General features: G+C 37.2%; 1 protein-coding gene across 1 annotated transcript in view; it reads right to left on the reverse strand.

Annotated features, from left to right (window-relative positions):
• LOC115428136 (voltage-dependent T-type calcium channel subunit alpha-1I-like) overlaps positions 1-13,323 on the reverse strand; it is a 432,180-nt gene that overhangs the window by 247,293 nt on the left and 171,564 nt on the right. Inside the window, 4 exon segments of the mRNA XM_030146986.1 lie at positions 14-169; positions 4,152-4,269; positions 6,737-6,922; positions 12,645-12,796. Coding sequence (XP_030002846.1) covers positions 14-169; positions 4,152-4,269; positions 6,737-6,922; positions 12,645-12,796 — 612 coding nt within the window.

Here is a 13,323-nt window from a genome sequence, read left to right on the forward strand (position 1 = left end):
TTCGGTTCCTTACCTCGGCCTGAAAACCCTCCACCAGGATAGCCACCAGGAGGTTAAACAGGACGTAATTGCCAAAGGTCATGAGGGCCACGAAGTAAAGCGCAGCCAGAGGAGACGTGGCCGCCATGCCGTTGTACAAAACCACGTTCCAGTCTTCCTGAGTGAGAATCTGCAGGAAACACAAAAGGAACAGGAAATGAAGAGTACCACATCATGCTGCTAAAACAACACTTGAGTAGGTCCCATCCTTCATGAGCTTCCAAGGAATTCTCAGATGTTTGCGCAGGTCCATCCCTCTTACATTTCAGCTGCTGCAAAAATGGATCATTGGCTGTGGGGTGAAGATCCACTGAAGAGTCCTACCATACCAAACCATACCAAACCATACTATACCAAACCATACTAAACCATACCAAACCATACCATACCGTACCGTACCATACCATACCATACCATACCATACCACACCGTACCATACCATACCATACCATACCACACCACACCGTACCATACCGTACCGTACCATACCACACCGTACCATACCGTACCGTACCATACCAAACCGTACCGTACCATACCATACCAAACCAAACCAAACTATACCATACCATACCAAACCGTACCTTACCATACCATACCATACCATACCAAACCATACCATACCGTACCATACCACACCATATCAAACTATACCATACCGTACCAAACCATACCATACCGTACCGTACCATACCATACCACACCATATCAAACTATACCATACCATACCAAACCATACTATACTGTACCGTACCATACCGTACCGTACCATACCACACCATATCAAACTATACCATACCATACCAAACCATACCAAACCATACCATACCGTACCGTACCATACCGTACCGTACCATACCACACCATATCAAACTATACCATACCATACCAAACCATACCGTACCGTACCATACCATACCACACCATATCAAACTATACCATACCATACCAAACCATACTATACCGTACCACACCATATCAAAATATACCATACCAAACCATACCATACCATAGGGCTGTGCAATTAATCGAAATTCAATTACGATTTCGATTATTACACGCAACGATTACAAAAATTATGAAATCGAGAAGAAACGATTATTAATTTTGAGTTGTTTAATTCACTACCGCAAGCTCCCATGAGCTGCTCTGCCCCGCCCCCCTCTAAGCTACTGCTGCCTGCTAGCCGGCAGGTCCACCCCAAGAGGACAGTTGTACCAGCGGTCTGGAAAAACGGCAGGAGAATCCCAGCAGAAGTGCTTGGTAAACAAAAAAGGCAAGTCCAATTCAATTGTATGGAATCACTTTGGGTTTGATGAAGAAGACAAAGAGCAAAAACACATCACGTGCAAAAAGTGTTTGGTAGTTGTGTCCGCACCGACCGCTAACACAACAAACCTTTAAACCATCTAAAGTTTAACCACCGCCACCGTTATCATAATCTTATGAAAAACTAAAATACACAAAAAAAACTCCGTCTACAACTTCGTCCACAATGCAATCTTCAGTCTCCGAATCTCTTTACGCTGCAACTCCCGTATTAACCTAACTGAAACCTCACGGCACGCCACTGAATTTACTGTTTCATACTACACTGAACATACTTGAATTTATAATTTGCACTTTACGTGAGTTTTTTTTTTTTTTTTTAATTGCTACAGTTCTATGGCAAGTCTATAGCAGTTTAATTCCAGTGCACTATTTATTTACAAAAGGAAACATACTTGAATTTACAGTACACTTATTTGCATTCAAAGATTTTTTTTGTTTCGTACAAAAGTGAACATACTTTGTTTTAATGGTTAAAAGCTTTATTTATATTTAAAGAGTATATTTTACATTGTTTTGCAAGAAAAAATAAACAACTTTAAGGTTAACAAATAATCGTTTTTAATAATCGTGATTTCAATTATTGCTAAAATAATCGTGATTATTTTTTTTTTCTATAATCGAGCAGCCCTACCATACCATACCATACTATACCATACCATATCAAAATATACCATACCAAACCATACCATACTGTACCATACCGTACCGTACCAACTTTATTTCTAATGCCCTTTCAGAACTGTACAACAGGCCAAAGTGGCGTACACAAAACATAAAACAAGGGATTAAATAAGTAAATAAGTAAAACTAGTGATAACACATGGTGCAAAGCAGACGAAGAACAATAAAATACAACCATCATTAAAAAAACAAAGACAAATTAAAATCTGATAAAAACAGCATAAAAAATATAAAAAAACAAACCTGTCACTCACTGATTAAAAGCTAATGGGAAACATCCTGCTGCTCTCCGGCTCCTGAACAGCCAACAGTGTGAACTGTTTATTGTGTTGTATCTGTCGTTTGTTTCTGATGTGTGTACTGTTGGCTGTGCAGTAATTCCACCCTATATCAGTGCTTTCCAACCTTTTTTGGCCCGTGACCCCATTTTAACATCACAAATTTCATCCAAAACGGAGACATTTTTTTGCTAAAATTAATTAGTTTTTGATCATGTAATAGTTGACTACACTATGTTGCAAATAAACCAGTGTTTTTCAACCTTGGGGTCGCCTGAAATTTCTAGTAATTGATAAAAATAAAAAATAAAAATTACTAATAAAAAGCATTTTTTTAATGATTCAATATGTATCTTATTAGAATTAAAACACCACACACTTTTCCTAACAAAAATCCAGTTCAAATAAAATACAGGATTTAATATCTGAGAAGGCAGATCTTGATTGATCTGATCATGTGACCACGTGCGTTCGTTACTACACTTCAGCGTGCCTGGACACAGACGCAGTCAGAAAAACGGACCGAACAGAGAATGGCCCCGATAAGACATCTAAGACAAACTGAGACGCACACACCACAAAGGTGCATTATATACACTAAATGTCCTCTAAAATTAACATCTATTTCAGTGGTTTCCAACCTTTTTGGGTTCATGACCCCATTTTAACATCACAATTTTTCTTTTTTTTTTTTTTTTATAGTCTTTTTATTAGGACACATTTTCAGTACACATATCCTTTCAGCACAGGTATAAGCATGTCCAATTTTCCAGTTTTCCAAAAACCAACAAAAATTTAAAGTTAGAGAAAAAAAAAAAACAAACACAAAAAACCATTATACTACATAATCAAAAGCAAAATAATTTTAGCAAAAAAATGTCTGTTTTGAATGTCTAGTGTTGCCAGAAATTTGTGATGTCATGGAAGTCTTTCCTCTCTTACTTTGGTAAAACATCGATAGAAAACAGAACACAACAGCTGTAACACTGACAACTAGAAAAGCACTCGGAGAGCACACACCTGCACCAGTGCAGACCGGTGCAGACCGGTGCAGATCGGTGCAGATCAGTGCAGACCGGTGCAGATCGGTGCAGACCGGTGCAGACCGGTGCAGATCGGTGCAGATCGGTGCAGACCGGTGCAGATCGGTGCAGATCAGTGCAGACCGGTGCAGACCGGTGCAGATCAGTGCAGACCAGTGCAGACCAGTGAATGTGGACCAATGTGGATGTGTGTGTGTGTGTGTGTGGGTGGGGGGGGGGGTAGTACTTTTCTCTTTTTTTCTTTCTTTTTTTTTTGTTTAGTTTTTGTTTGTCGTTAGTTGATTTTTGGAAAACTGGAAAATTGGACATGCTTAAACCTGTGCTGAAAGGATATGTGTACTGGAAATGTGTCCTAATAAAAAGACAATAAAAAAAATAATAATGAATTTGTAATGGTAAAATGGGGTCATGAGCCAAAAAAGGTTGGAAACCACTGAAATAAACGTTCATTTTACTTAATGAATTAAGCAAAAAAAAAAAAAAAAAAAAGATAATCTTGAATTTAGCGAAAAATCTGTCAATGGAAAAAGTGAAAATTATTTTGGTAAGATTTCTTGAAATCAGATTTTCCAGATCTGTCGTCTAAAAATCACTTCTTATATCTGACTGAAAAGTTCCTCTTGAGGCAATTCTGTCTGATTCTAAGTGTGATCAGATATTTGGACTAGAAATGAGAAAAGTACACTTGGTCAGATTTAGATTTTGTCAGTGTTACAGGCGTGTTCCTCAGATGTCAGGGTCAGAAGTTTGTAAAAAACAGCCATAAAATGTGGATTACCTGAAAAACAGTGACGATGGCCCAGAGCAGAGAATCAAAGTTCTTCCGGTCTGGTACGGTATCTCCAGTTTCCGTCTTCAGACTGAACTTACATCCAAAGATATGCATTCCCAGGATACTGAAATCAAACAGCATAAGAGCACACTTAGAGCCAGTTAGAATAAGTTCAGCTCATTCAAACACATACATAAAGGTTGTATTTATAGAATCAGTGCTGTTGTTTAATTGTGGGTGGATATTGTTTGGATGGTACTTGTTTTCACTGTGCCTAATTCTTTTTAAGTTGAGTTTTCTCTGGTAACAATCCCTCTGCTGCTGCCTACTTTCTTGGCTGGGAAAGTGAAATGTAATGTTTGAAAGTGGCTGAACCCCAAAGTCAGTTACATAAGATGTTAGTGGTTCCTGTCAACTTACTGTCACTGTCAAGTACCGTGTGTAAAAGGAAAAAAGAAACATATACAGTCGCAGAAAAAGTATTCGCCCACCCCTTGTTTTCTTCAGTTTCTTGTTCAGTTTAATTCCTGGTCCAACTAAAGGTCCATCTGTTTGGACAAATATGATGAGAACAACACAAACAGCTCAGTCGTTAAATTTCACAGCTGATATCTATGCATTGAACATGTTTTCTGGATAAAAACCTAAATCCCTTCAGTTCTTCCATCAGTATCTGTATCTCAGACAGCCTCTTGGTCAGTCCTTGAGGATCTGGAACTGTCAGCTTATCTTCCTCCAGGTCTTTAAGTGTGTGCTTGTTAAGTTCTACTCAGATTTTCAAGTACCTGCTCATTCTTTTGAACCTGGGGTTAACAGCTGCGGTGGAACTCTGTGACCTCCAGTGTTTCAGAAGAACCAGCCATGTACGTATGTGAGTCAGGCTTTACAAAGGGACGCAGCATCCAGTGGCACATTAAAGCACATGTGGAAATAATGATCTATGTTTGACTCGTGTCTATTCATGTTTCAGCTGCATCACAAACAGTGACAACGTTCTTTCACATGGATCCAATTCCATTTACCCTATAATGTTAAACGTATCATATGTGATCCATGAGTTTGGAAGCCCTCGACATGATCAGTGTGATATTTTTTGTTGTGTAAAACCTGATGTATACAATTAGATACATACAATACACAGATAATCCACCAGGGGGAGGAGTTCATTCACCAGAGGCCTTTAGTGACACTACCAGACTGACGTTAATGAGGAAGAACTGGGAGCATTTAGAAAAGAAATGAACAATTTATTAGACATGTTTGTGTGAGATTATGTTTTTGTTTGTTCAAAAATAGAGCATTGAGACCTGATGGATCAAATATGATACAAAATTGAAAATCATACATGAAACCGACATTAGAAAAACACATTTTTTGGTTGTTCAGAAGGACCAATAAAGGCCCCAGTTTGAACTGGAATTTTCTGTCAATGATTTAACAGTTCAGGCTGTACAGAGTTAAAGGAGGTATATGGAGTTTTTCTACTTTAAAACGTTTAAAATTAAAAAAAAAAAAGAATGTGTCGTGTTCTGATGGTGGCGTATTACATAATGTCACTGTCGGGCGGAAACCTCTTATGTCCAAAGTGGTTATTTTTCAGGAAACTGGAACAACTATGTATATTCTAAATAAATTAATGGAGTTAAGAGATTTGGTCACAAGCTGTTTTCAACACTATTCATCAGTTAAATATTTCTAAATTTAATTGTTATTTGAAACGTTACAATGCTGTTACTGTTACCAACAGTGAAATGTGGCGTGTTACTATGCACTGATATCTACCAGCTGTTATCCGTCCTGGCTCGCTCAGCCAGGCACCTGAAGTGAGATAGTTGCAGACGAGTCGAGTCTTTTGAACGGCTCTTTTCAGTGAACGATAAGAACCGATTTGTTGCGGAAGTACCCGTCTATGCTGTTCGACTGGGCAACTGGCCCGTAAAACACGCTCAAAAATCTGTTTTCTTTTACATATGTGAAGGTTTTTTTTTTTAAAAAGTAACACGATAATTACTTTCCCTGGTAACTAATTACATTTATGAAGGAGTAATTCAGTTATGAATTCAATTACTCTTTTGGGAAAGTAACTAGTAAGTATAACTAATTACTTTTTTTTCAGTAATTTGCCCAACACTGGAAACAAGTATTGATAAACACAATGTACTTCACCTGGTACCAAACAATCATAATATCCATTCATTCATTCATATTAATGTAGGAAATTCCAACAGGTTCACATATTTTTTCTTGCCACTGTATACTTACAACATGTTTTTATATTTTAACTTGTTTTATTATTTTATTTTATAGTTTTTTAATGCTTTCATTGATTTGTATTGTGCTTTTAGTCTTCTGTACAGCACTTTGGTCCACTGTGGTTGTTTTCAAGTGCTTTATAAATAAAGTTGGATTGGAACATGTGTGATGTTTTTTTTTTTTTTTAAACATGGATAATGTTTCATTTTAGTACTTTGATCACATTCTTCAAGGATCCAGATAATAGTGTGTTCTGTGCCAAAATACCCCTAGAGTTTAACCTTGTGGTACCACAGAGGTCCTTTTGAGTGTGATATTTATTCTGTGGTCGACTTTACCTGAAGATAAAGATGAAGAGCATGAGCAGCATGCAGAAGGTCGCCACATTGTCCATGGTCTTCATGAGGACCACCAGCTGTCTCCTCAAGGCCGGCATGAACCGGACCAGCTTCAGGACCCTGAGCAGCCTGAAGGTCCTCAGCACAGACAGACCTCCATCCGACTGGCCGATGATCTCACAAACACTGAGCAGAGGGAGGGAGGGAGGGAGGGAGGAAGGAAGGAAGGAAGGAAGGAAGGAAGGAAGGAAGGAAGGAAGGAAGGAAGAAAGAAAGAAAGAAAGAAAGAAAGAAAGAACACTCAATCACTCCAGGAGTCTTATATATAGTGGCATCTAGTGGTGAAACTACAGACTGCAGCTGACTGAACGGCCCTGGTCTAACCCTCCCCTATCCTCCTGAGACCCAACAACGCATGTTTGTCCTCTGTAGGGGAAAGAATTTCGCAGCTTTATTATAAAAAAATAAAATAAAATAAAAAACGCTGTCTACTGCAAAGGACATTCCATAAAAATGTTTAAAATGCATCTGAAAAAACTGCTGCATCGTGCAGTTTCCAGGAAAGGCAATTATTTAATGTAAAAAAAGCCAAAACTTGTACTTTCTGGGTGTCAGGAGGCTATGGTGGCTGCTAACAATGACAAAAGCCCTCTATGGTTGGTCTGTTCTGGGCACACGCTGGACAAAACCTGCAATGAAATGAACAAAAATATGAAGAAGTCTGTTCTGGGCGACTGTAGAATCATAGACCGTCTCCTTCTGTAGATGGACTCAGTCTAAGGCAGGGCTTCCCAATCTTTTTCTGTACTTTTTCCTTTTCCTTGAATAATTTCTTGTATGAATTTAAAATAACTGCATTATAATGTATTTTTGCATTTTGTGGGTCAAAATCAGGTATTTTCCATTAATTAAAACACTAATCATGTAGATATTCATGAAAACTAAGATAAAAGTTGAGGGTTATTATTGGGTCCAAACACAGTCATGTCCCGTCAGAGAGCCAACTTTAACTGATTACCATTCCGACATTTATTTCAGTATAAAGTAGCTCCTTGTTTTGGATAATCCCCTATGGTCCAACTAAAGCAAACATGAATTTAAAAGTAAAACTGTGGGTCATTTAGCAACACTAATCTGTCAAATTGTCTCTGAAATGTCACGTCAGACAGATTTTAAATGTTTTAACCCTGTATCAGAAACAGAGAAAACTGAAGAAAACGTGACTTTTTCAGTCCAATCTGTCATTAACTGAACATAAGCCCAGTGTGTCCATCCACTGGCATTGATCCAACTCCATGGGCTTGACTGGAGAATCAGTGTTGGAGAAGATGATGGTGTTTCCACAGTAACTTTGGAAACTCTGAATGTCCAAATATGGTCATATCTGATGACCGTGAAACACAATAACCTTTGAATTTACTGAGTTTCAATGAACATCTACATGATCAGTCAATTAATCATAGGAAAATAGATGATATTCACTGGAAAACAAATGCAAAACTCAGAGGATATTATAATAAATCACTTTAGAAAGGTTAAATAGACAGACTAATTCATTTGGGAAGTGCCACCAAAGTCACACTGGGTCCTTCGGGGTTAAAGCAGTGTTTCAGTTCAAGGACGCCATAACATGAGCTACAGTCTCCAAACTTCAACCATTCGTTCAAGTATGACGGTAAAACAGTGGCTCCTCTGGTTCATCTGGATCTAAACTCTGCTTTTAGGAGATAGAGTCTGTGCAGTTCAACTCCACTTATTCGACTTTATAAATGGGGCTGAAATCATACTTTTTTGCATAAAACACTAGTGCATAAAGCCACATAAACAACAGTGTTCATCCTTAGATCCAGTTTCAGCTCCTAATGGGAACCCTCATTACTCCAGTTCCAACTTAAAGCTGATAATCATCTAACACCAACAAATGTACACGGTTTATCTTTTCTTGCAGTAATTAATGTGTCCACTTAAAACACAACTGCAGCTTTGTTTGTTACAAATCATTATAATCAGTATTCAGTAAATACATAATGACTTCCTTAATTACACACAATGGGCTTCAAAAGTTTAGATTTGATCTTTTGCTCCAGTTTCGTGCAGTTTTCATCATGAGCACAGAGCACCTGAATGTAAAGTACCTTCTACAAAATGTGACAGGGATTCTCAAATGGTGGCCCGCGACCCAAAAGTGGGTCTCAAACCTGTTTTCAGTGGGTCGTGGGCCTTAGTCTGGACCAAAATTTTACTTTTGTTAGGTGCGGTGCACTACTTTTCTGATAATAATAATAATAATTATTATTATTATTATTATTATTATTTATTTTATTTATTTATTTCAAACATGCAAAGAAACAAAATAAAACAAAACAAAGCAAATTAAGACAAAAACAAAAGAACATTTAAATGAACAGAATCTATCTTCCATACATATAAGTCTGAATTTTGCAAAAGGAGTAGGAAGAAGTCTAAACTGATTTAATTCACTCCCTCAGTGCTTTTACAGCATTATCACTAACTGAATACAACGATCAAACTATACTATTTTACCAATTTTAGCATCAAACCACAGCTAATCCATCCTGCAGTAACTGAATTCTCCACACCAGTCTGTTCATGGCAGTGCAGTCACACAAACACACTCAACAGTTTAATTCACTAATTCCAGCAGATTTATCAGTTCAACATCATCCATACACAAACAGGCCTCAGTGTCATTATTAAATACTGGACCTCACAAAAATCTGTTCTTTATGTCTTTTTTAAACTGAATTATTTTATATTTGTTTGATCTCCACACACAATTTGTTGAATAGATGGTGATACAGAAACTTTTTAACATAGTGCATATGTTATGAATCTTTAAATTAAATTTTCCCCATGAATCATAGCCTCCCTGTTTCACAAAACATAACAAAAATAATAACAATAATAATAATAATAATAATAATAATGCATTTTATTTGTATAGTGCTTTTCATGGAACTCAAAGACACTTGACATAAAGCAGATAAAAACAGAAACCAAACACATTAAAAACAGATAAAAGCAGGTGCAAAAGGCAGGTATATGAATATAAAATAATTAAACATTCAAAGCACTCTGAAATAAGTGAGTTTTTCAAAGGGTTGGGGCAGCAATAGAAAAGGCTCTGTCCCCTCAGGTTCTAGTCTTTTCCTTCTTTTTGACTTTGTTTATTGTGTGTATTTTGATTAATAATTTTGTAGATATTGTTCCTAGTTGATTGTGTTTTTCTAGGTTAACTATTTTTGTCCTTTTTTAGTAGTTCTTCTATTTTTGTATGCTTACACAATACATGATTCACACTGAAAAAAGAAAATACAGAGAATAACAACATAATAAATGGTGATAAATCAATTAAGAATGATTAAATAGATGAATTCAATCAGAAGTGAAAAAGCGCTGGGTCTTTCTGGGTTAAATGTCATCAGTTTGGGTCACGGGTTGTCATTTAGGGGTGCTAGTGGGTCCTGAAGCCAGACCGTTTGAGAACCACTGGTCTAATGGAGGTGTCCGTCAAAGGCTTCAGTCACATCAGAGCAGCATCAGCTCTGCTTTGGTACAGACTGAACGGATGCACTTTTTAACTGGGGACGGTGACATAGATGAAGGGGGGGGGGGTCGGTGTCGGAGCAAGAGATGAGAAGACAAATGTAGATATGTTCAATCACATGGATCTCCTGTGACGGGCTGCACATTTGATCTTGTTCAGTTTTAGTAGCTTTGATGTGCATTTGATCTGGGGCTTATAATGGGGATCACAGACAAAGGCATTCAGCCGCATGAATGGGAAAAAACTGCAGCAGATCAAAGGTGCAGCCACTCACCTGAAGCCTGAGGCGAACGGAACAAAAAGACAAAACCCGTGTGCTGCTGTCTGACGCTTTGGCATCCAAATACATACAGGTGGTACGTTTGAGCCGGGCGCACCGAGCATGACACTTTGACAAAGCCATACATGAATTATTTACCTTCACAATCCCGTTTTCAGAACAAACAAGACCACGGGAACGCACGCAAAATAACCCACCTCAAATTCATTATCAATAAAACAATAACAAAACATTTTTACCAGCAAAATTAAAGCCTATTGTTGTTTTTATTAGAGCTGTCAAATGATTAAAATTTTAATCAGATTAATCACAGGGTTGATGTGGATTCATTTCAATTCATTTTTCTATTCATTTTTAATCTATATTTATCGTGTTTCATTTTGCATGAGCAAACAGACTCAAGAAACAAGGGAATATATATATATATATATATATATATATATATATATATATATATATATATATATATATATGCACTTAACGTATTTATTAAACACTACAGGTAGACCGATAGATCGTCAGGCTGATGTATTCATTTTTTTCAATATCAGCCACTGGCCTTCATTTTTTTTTTGAAGCCGATAACTACCAGTTAACCAGTAGTAAAAATGTTATAAGATATTTGATCAGGCACCTGTGTGGGCAGCACTGGAAGTTCAATAAATGTTAAAAGAGTACTATGTGTATGTGTATGAATCATTTCTTTTGTACTGCTGCATAAAAACCTTAATTATCTGGAGTGTTTCCATTGCATTTTATGGACTATGTGCTTTAAAAAAACACATCGGCCTTAAATATTTGCCTCCAAACTTGGCTGTAGATGTGGGCCAATGGCTGAACAGGTTTTAAATCAGCATCGGCCTTAGAAAAACCCATACCAGTCAACCTCTATTAACACCTTCAACAAAACAGTTTGAGACAAAACTGTAAACAGCTGTTCTGTTTTGGGTTTTTTTGTCCTCATATTTCCATCCAGAGGGCCAAGCTGCTGTTTACCGTCGTCATCTTTATGGGCTGCTTCTGCTGCCTGTCACTACGGATCAACTGAACGTTTGTTCATGGGCAAAGTCAAGGGAAGGTTAACATCTGGTTAAAAAAATATAATTACAATAGCCATCACCAAACTAGATAATTACTTATATTTTCAGGAAAATGTATTTTGAAATGAGAAAAATTTGTGAAAAAAAATTCAAAGAGTTTTCTGAGTGTGAATGTTTGTAAAGTGACAGTTCTGTGCCGTCATTCTGGGTTCATTTCATAAACTCTCAGAAATAAACTACATTTATTCCAAATACACTGATATTTGACCATTATATTATTTATGTCATATTCTAAACACAGTGTGTAATCTAAATAAATGCATATGCAAAATACATTTGGGCATAATGTTAATATTTGTATGTTGTAAATATTGTATATACATGTATGATATTGTTAATTTAGATAAAAAAATGTTTAATTTTATATTTACTTTTGTTGTCCATCTGTGACGCTGCCATTTGTCTAAACTCTTTCTACATAGGTTTGATCAAATATGTTTTTCCTCTAATTATTGGGTTGTAAAATAGATGGTTGAAGGTTTACACTGAATACATTTGACGATGAAAATGTCAGAGGAACTTCGGAATTCTTGCGAAAAATAGACGTTAATTTTTTTGTCCAACCATGATGCAGTAGATTCTGATATTGTTCATTTAAAAATATTTGAAACTAAATTTTGCCCTTTGAGTCTGTTTAAGATGGTATTTAGACCTTTACAATCATGTGGAATATTTGTCTGAAACTTGTCTGGTTCAAAAGTTATGAATCACAAAGTAGTGGGCGGTCCATCTGTGATGGCCTTGACCCCGCCCACATGTGCAACAGTAACTCTACTTGGACAAACTGATCCAAATGCGTTGGCAGAGACGTTCACAGTCATTCTGCTGCAGACGGGTTAAAAGAGTTAACATTTATAATCAGATTAATGATGGTGATGGATTAATCCACGTTAAGGCTTTAATTCTGACAGCCCTACTTCTTATGAATCACATCTCAGTTATTTTTCCACGTATTCTTACCTTATGATGACGATGATTCCGTCAAAGACGTTGTAAGGGTTTCTCAGGTAATTGAAGGAACCGAATGCGGTGAGTTTAAGGATCATCTCCAAAGAGAACATGCTGGTGAAGACGATATTACAGATCTCCAGAACATTCGTGAGCTCCTCTGGCTGGAAGGGAAAAGGAGAGGAGACAGACGGAAAAAAAAATAAAGTCAGGAAATATAAAAAGAAGAGGAGGAGATGATAGAAAGAACAGAAACGTGTGTGGTTCGGCTACAAACTCTTCATCAAACAACATTATTTACTGTTTATTTAGCCTAGAAAGTCCCACTGAGATACCAGTAGTTTCATCTAAAACAATTTCACATGAAATACTTGAAAAAACACACATGGGGAATAATACAAGTAATAGAGAAAGTAAAAACAAGCAGCAGAGTAGAGGCCATGGCAGCAGTATCTGTAAACCACCCCCCCGTGGGTCATGGATTATGCAAAACAGCAACTGCTTTCATTCATGGCAGTTTATAAAACAGTTTTAAAGACATTCAAATTAAAGACGTGTTCTGGGGTAAAACAGCACAGTCAAGGCCCCTGTGCATAAGAACAGACTCCAGTTTTACCCCAGTCTGAGTGCACCAGGGCAGCTTTAAAGGAAACACTGTTCAGTCAGGCTGTCAGACGCAGTCTCTTTCAGG

The sequence above is a fragment of the Sphaeramia orbicularis genome, chromosome 1, assembly GCF_902148855.1.
Source record: "Sphaeramia orbicularis chromosome 1, fSphaOr1.1, whole genome shotgun sequence".
NCBI lineage: Eukaryota > Metazoa > Chordata > Actinopteri > Kurtiformes > Apogonidae > Sphaeramia > Sphaeramia orbicularis.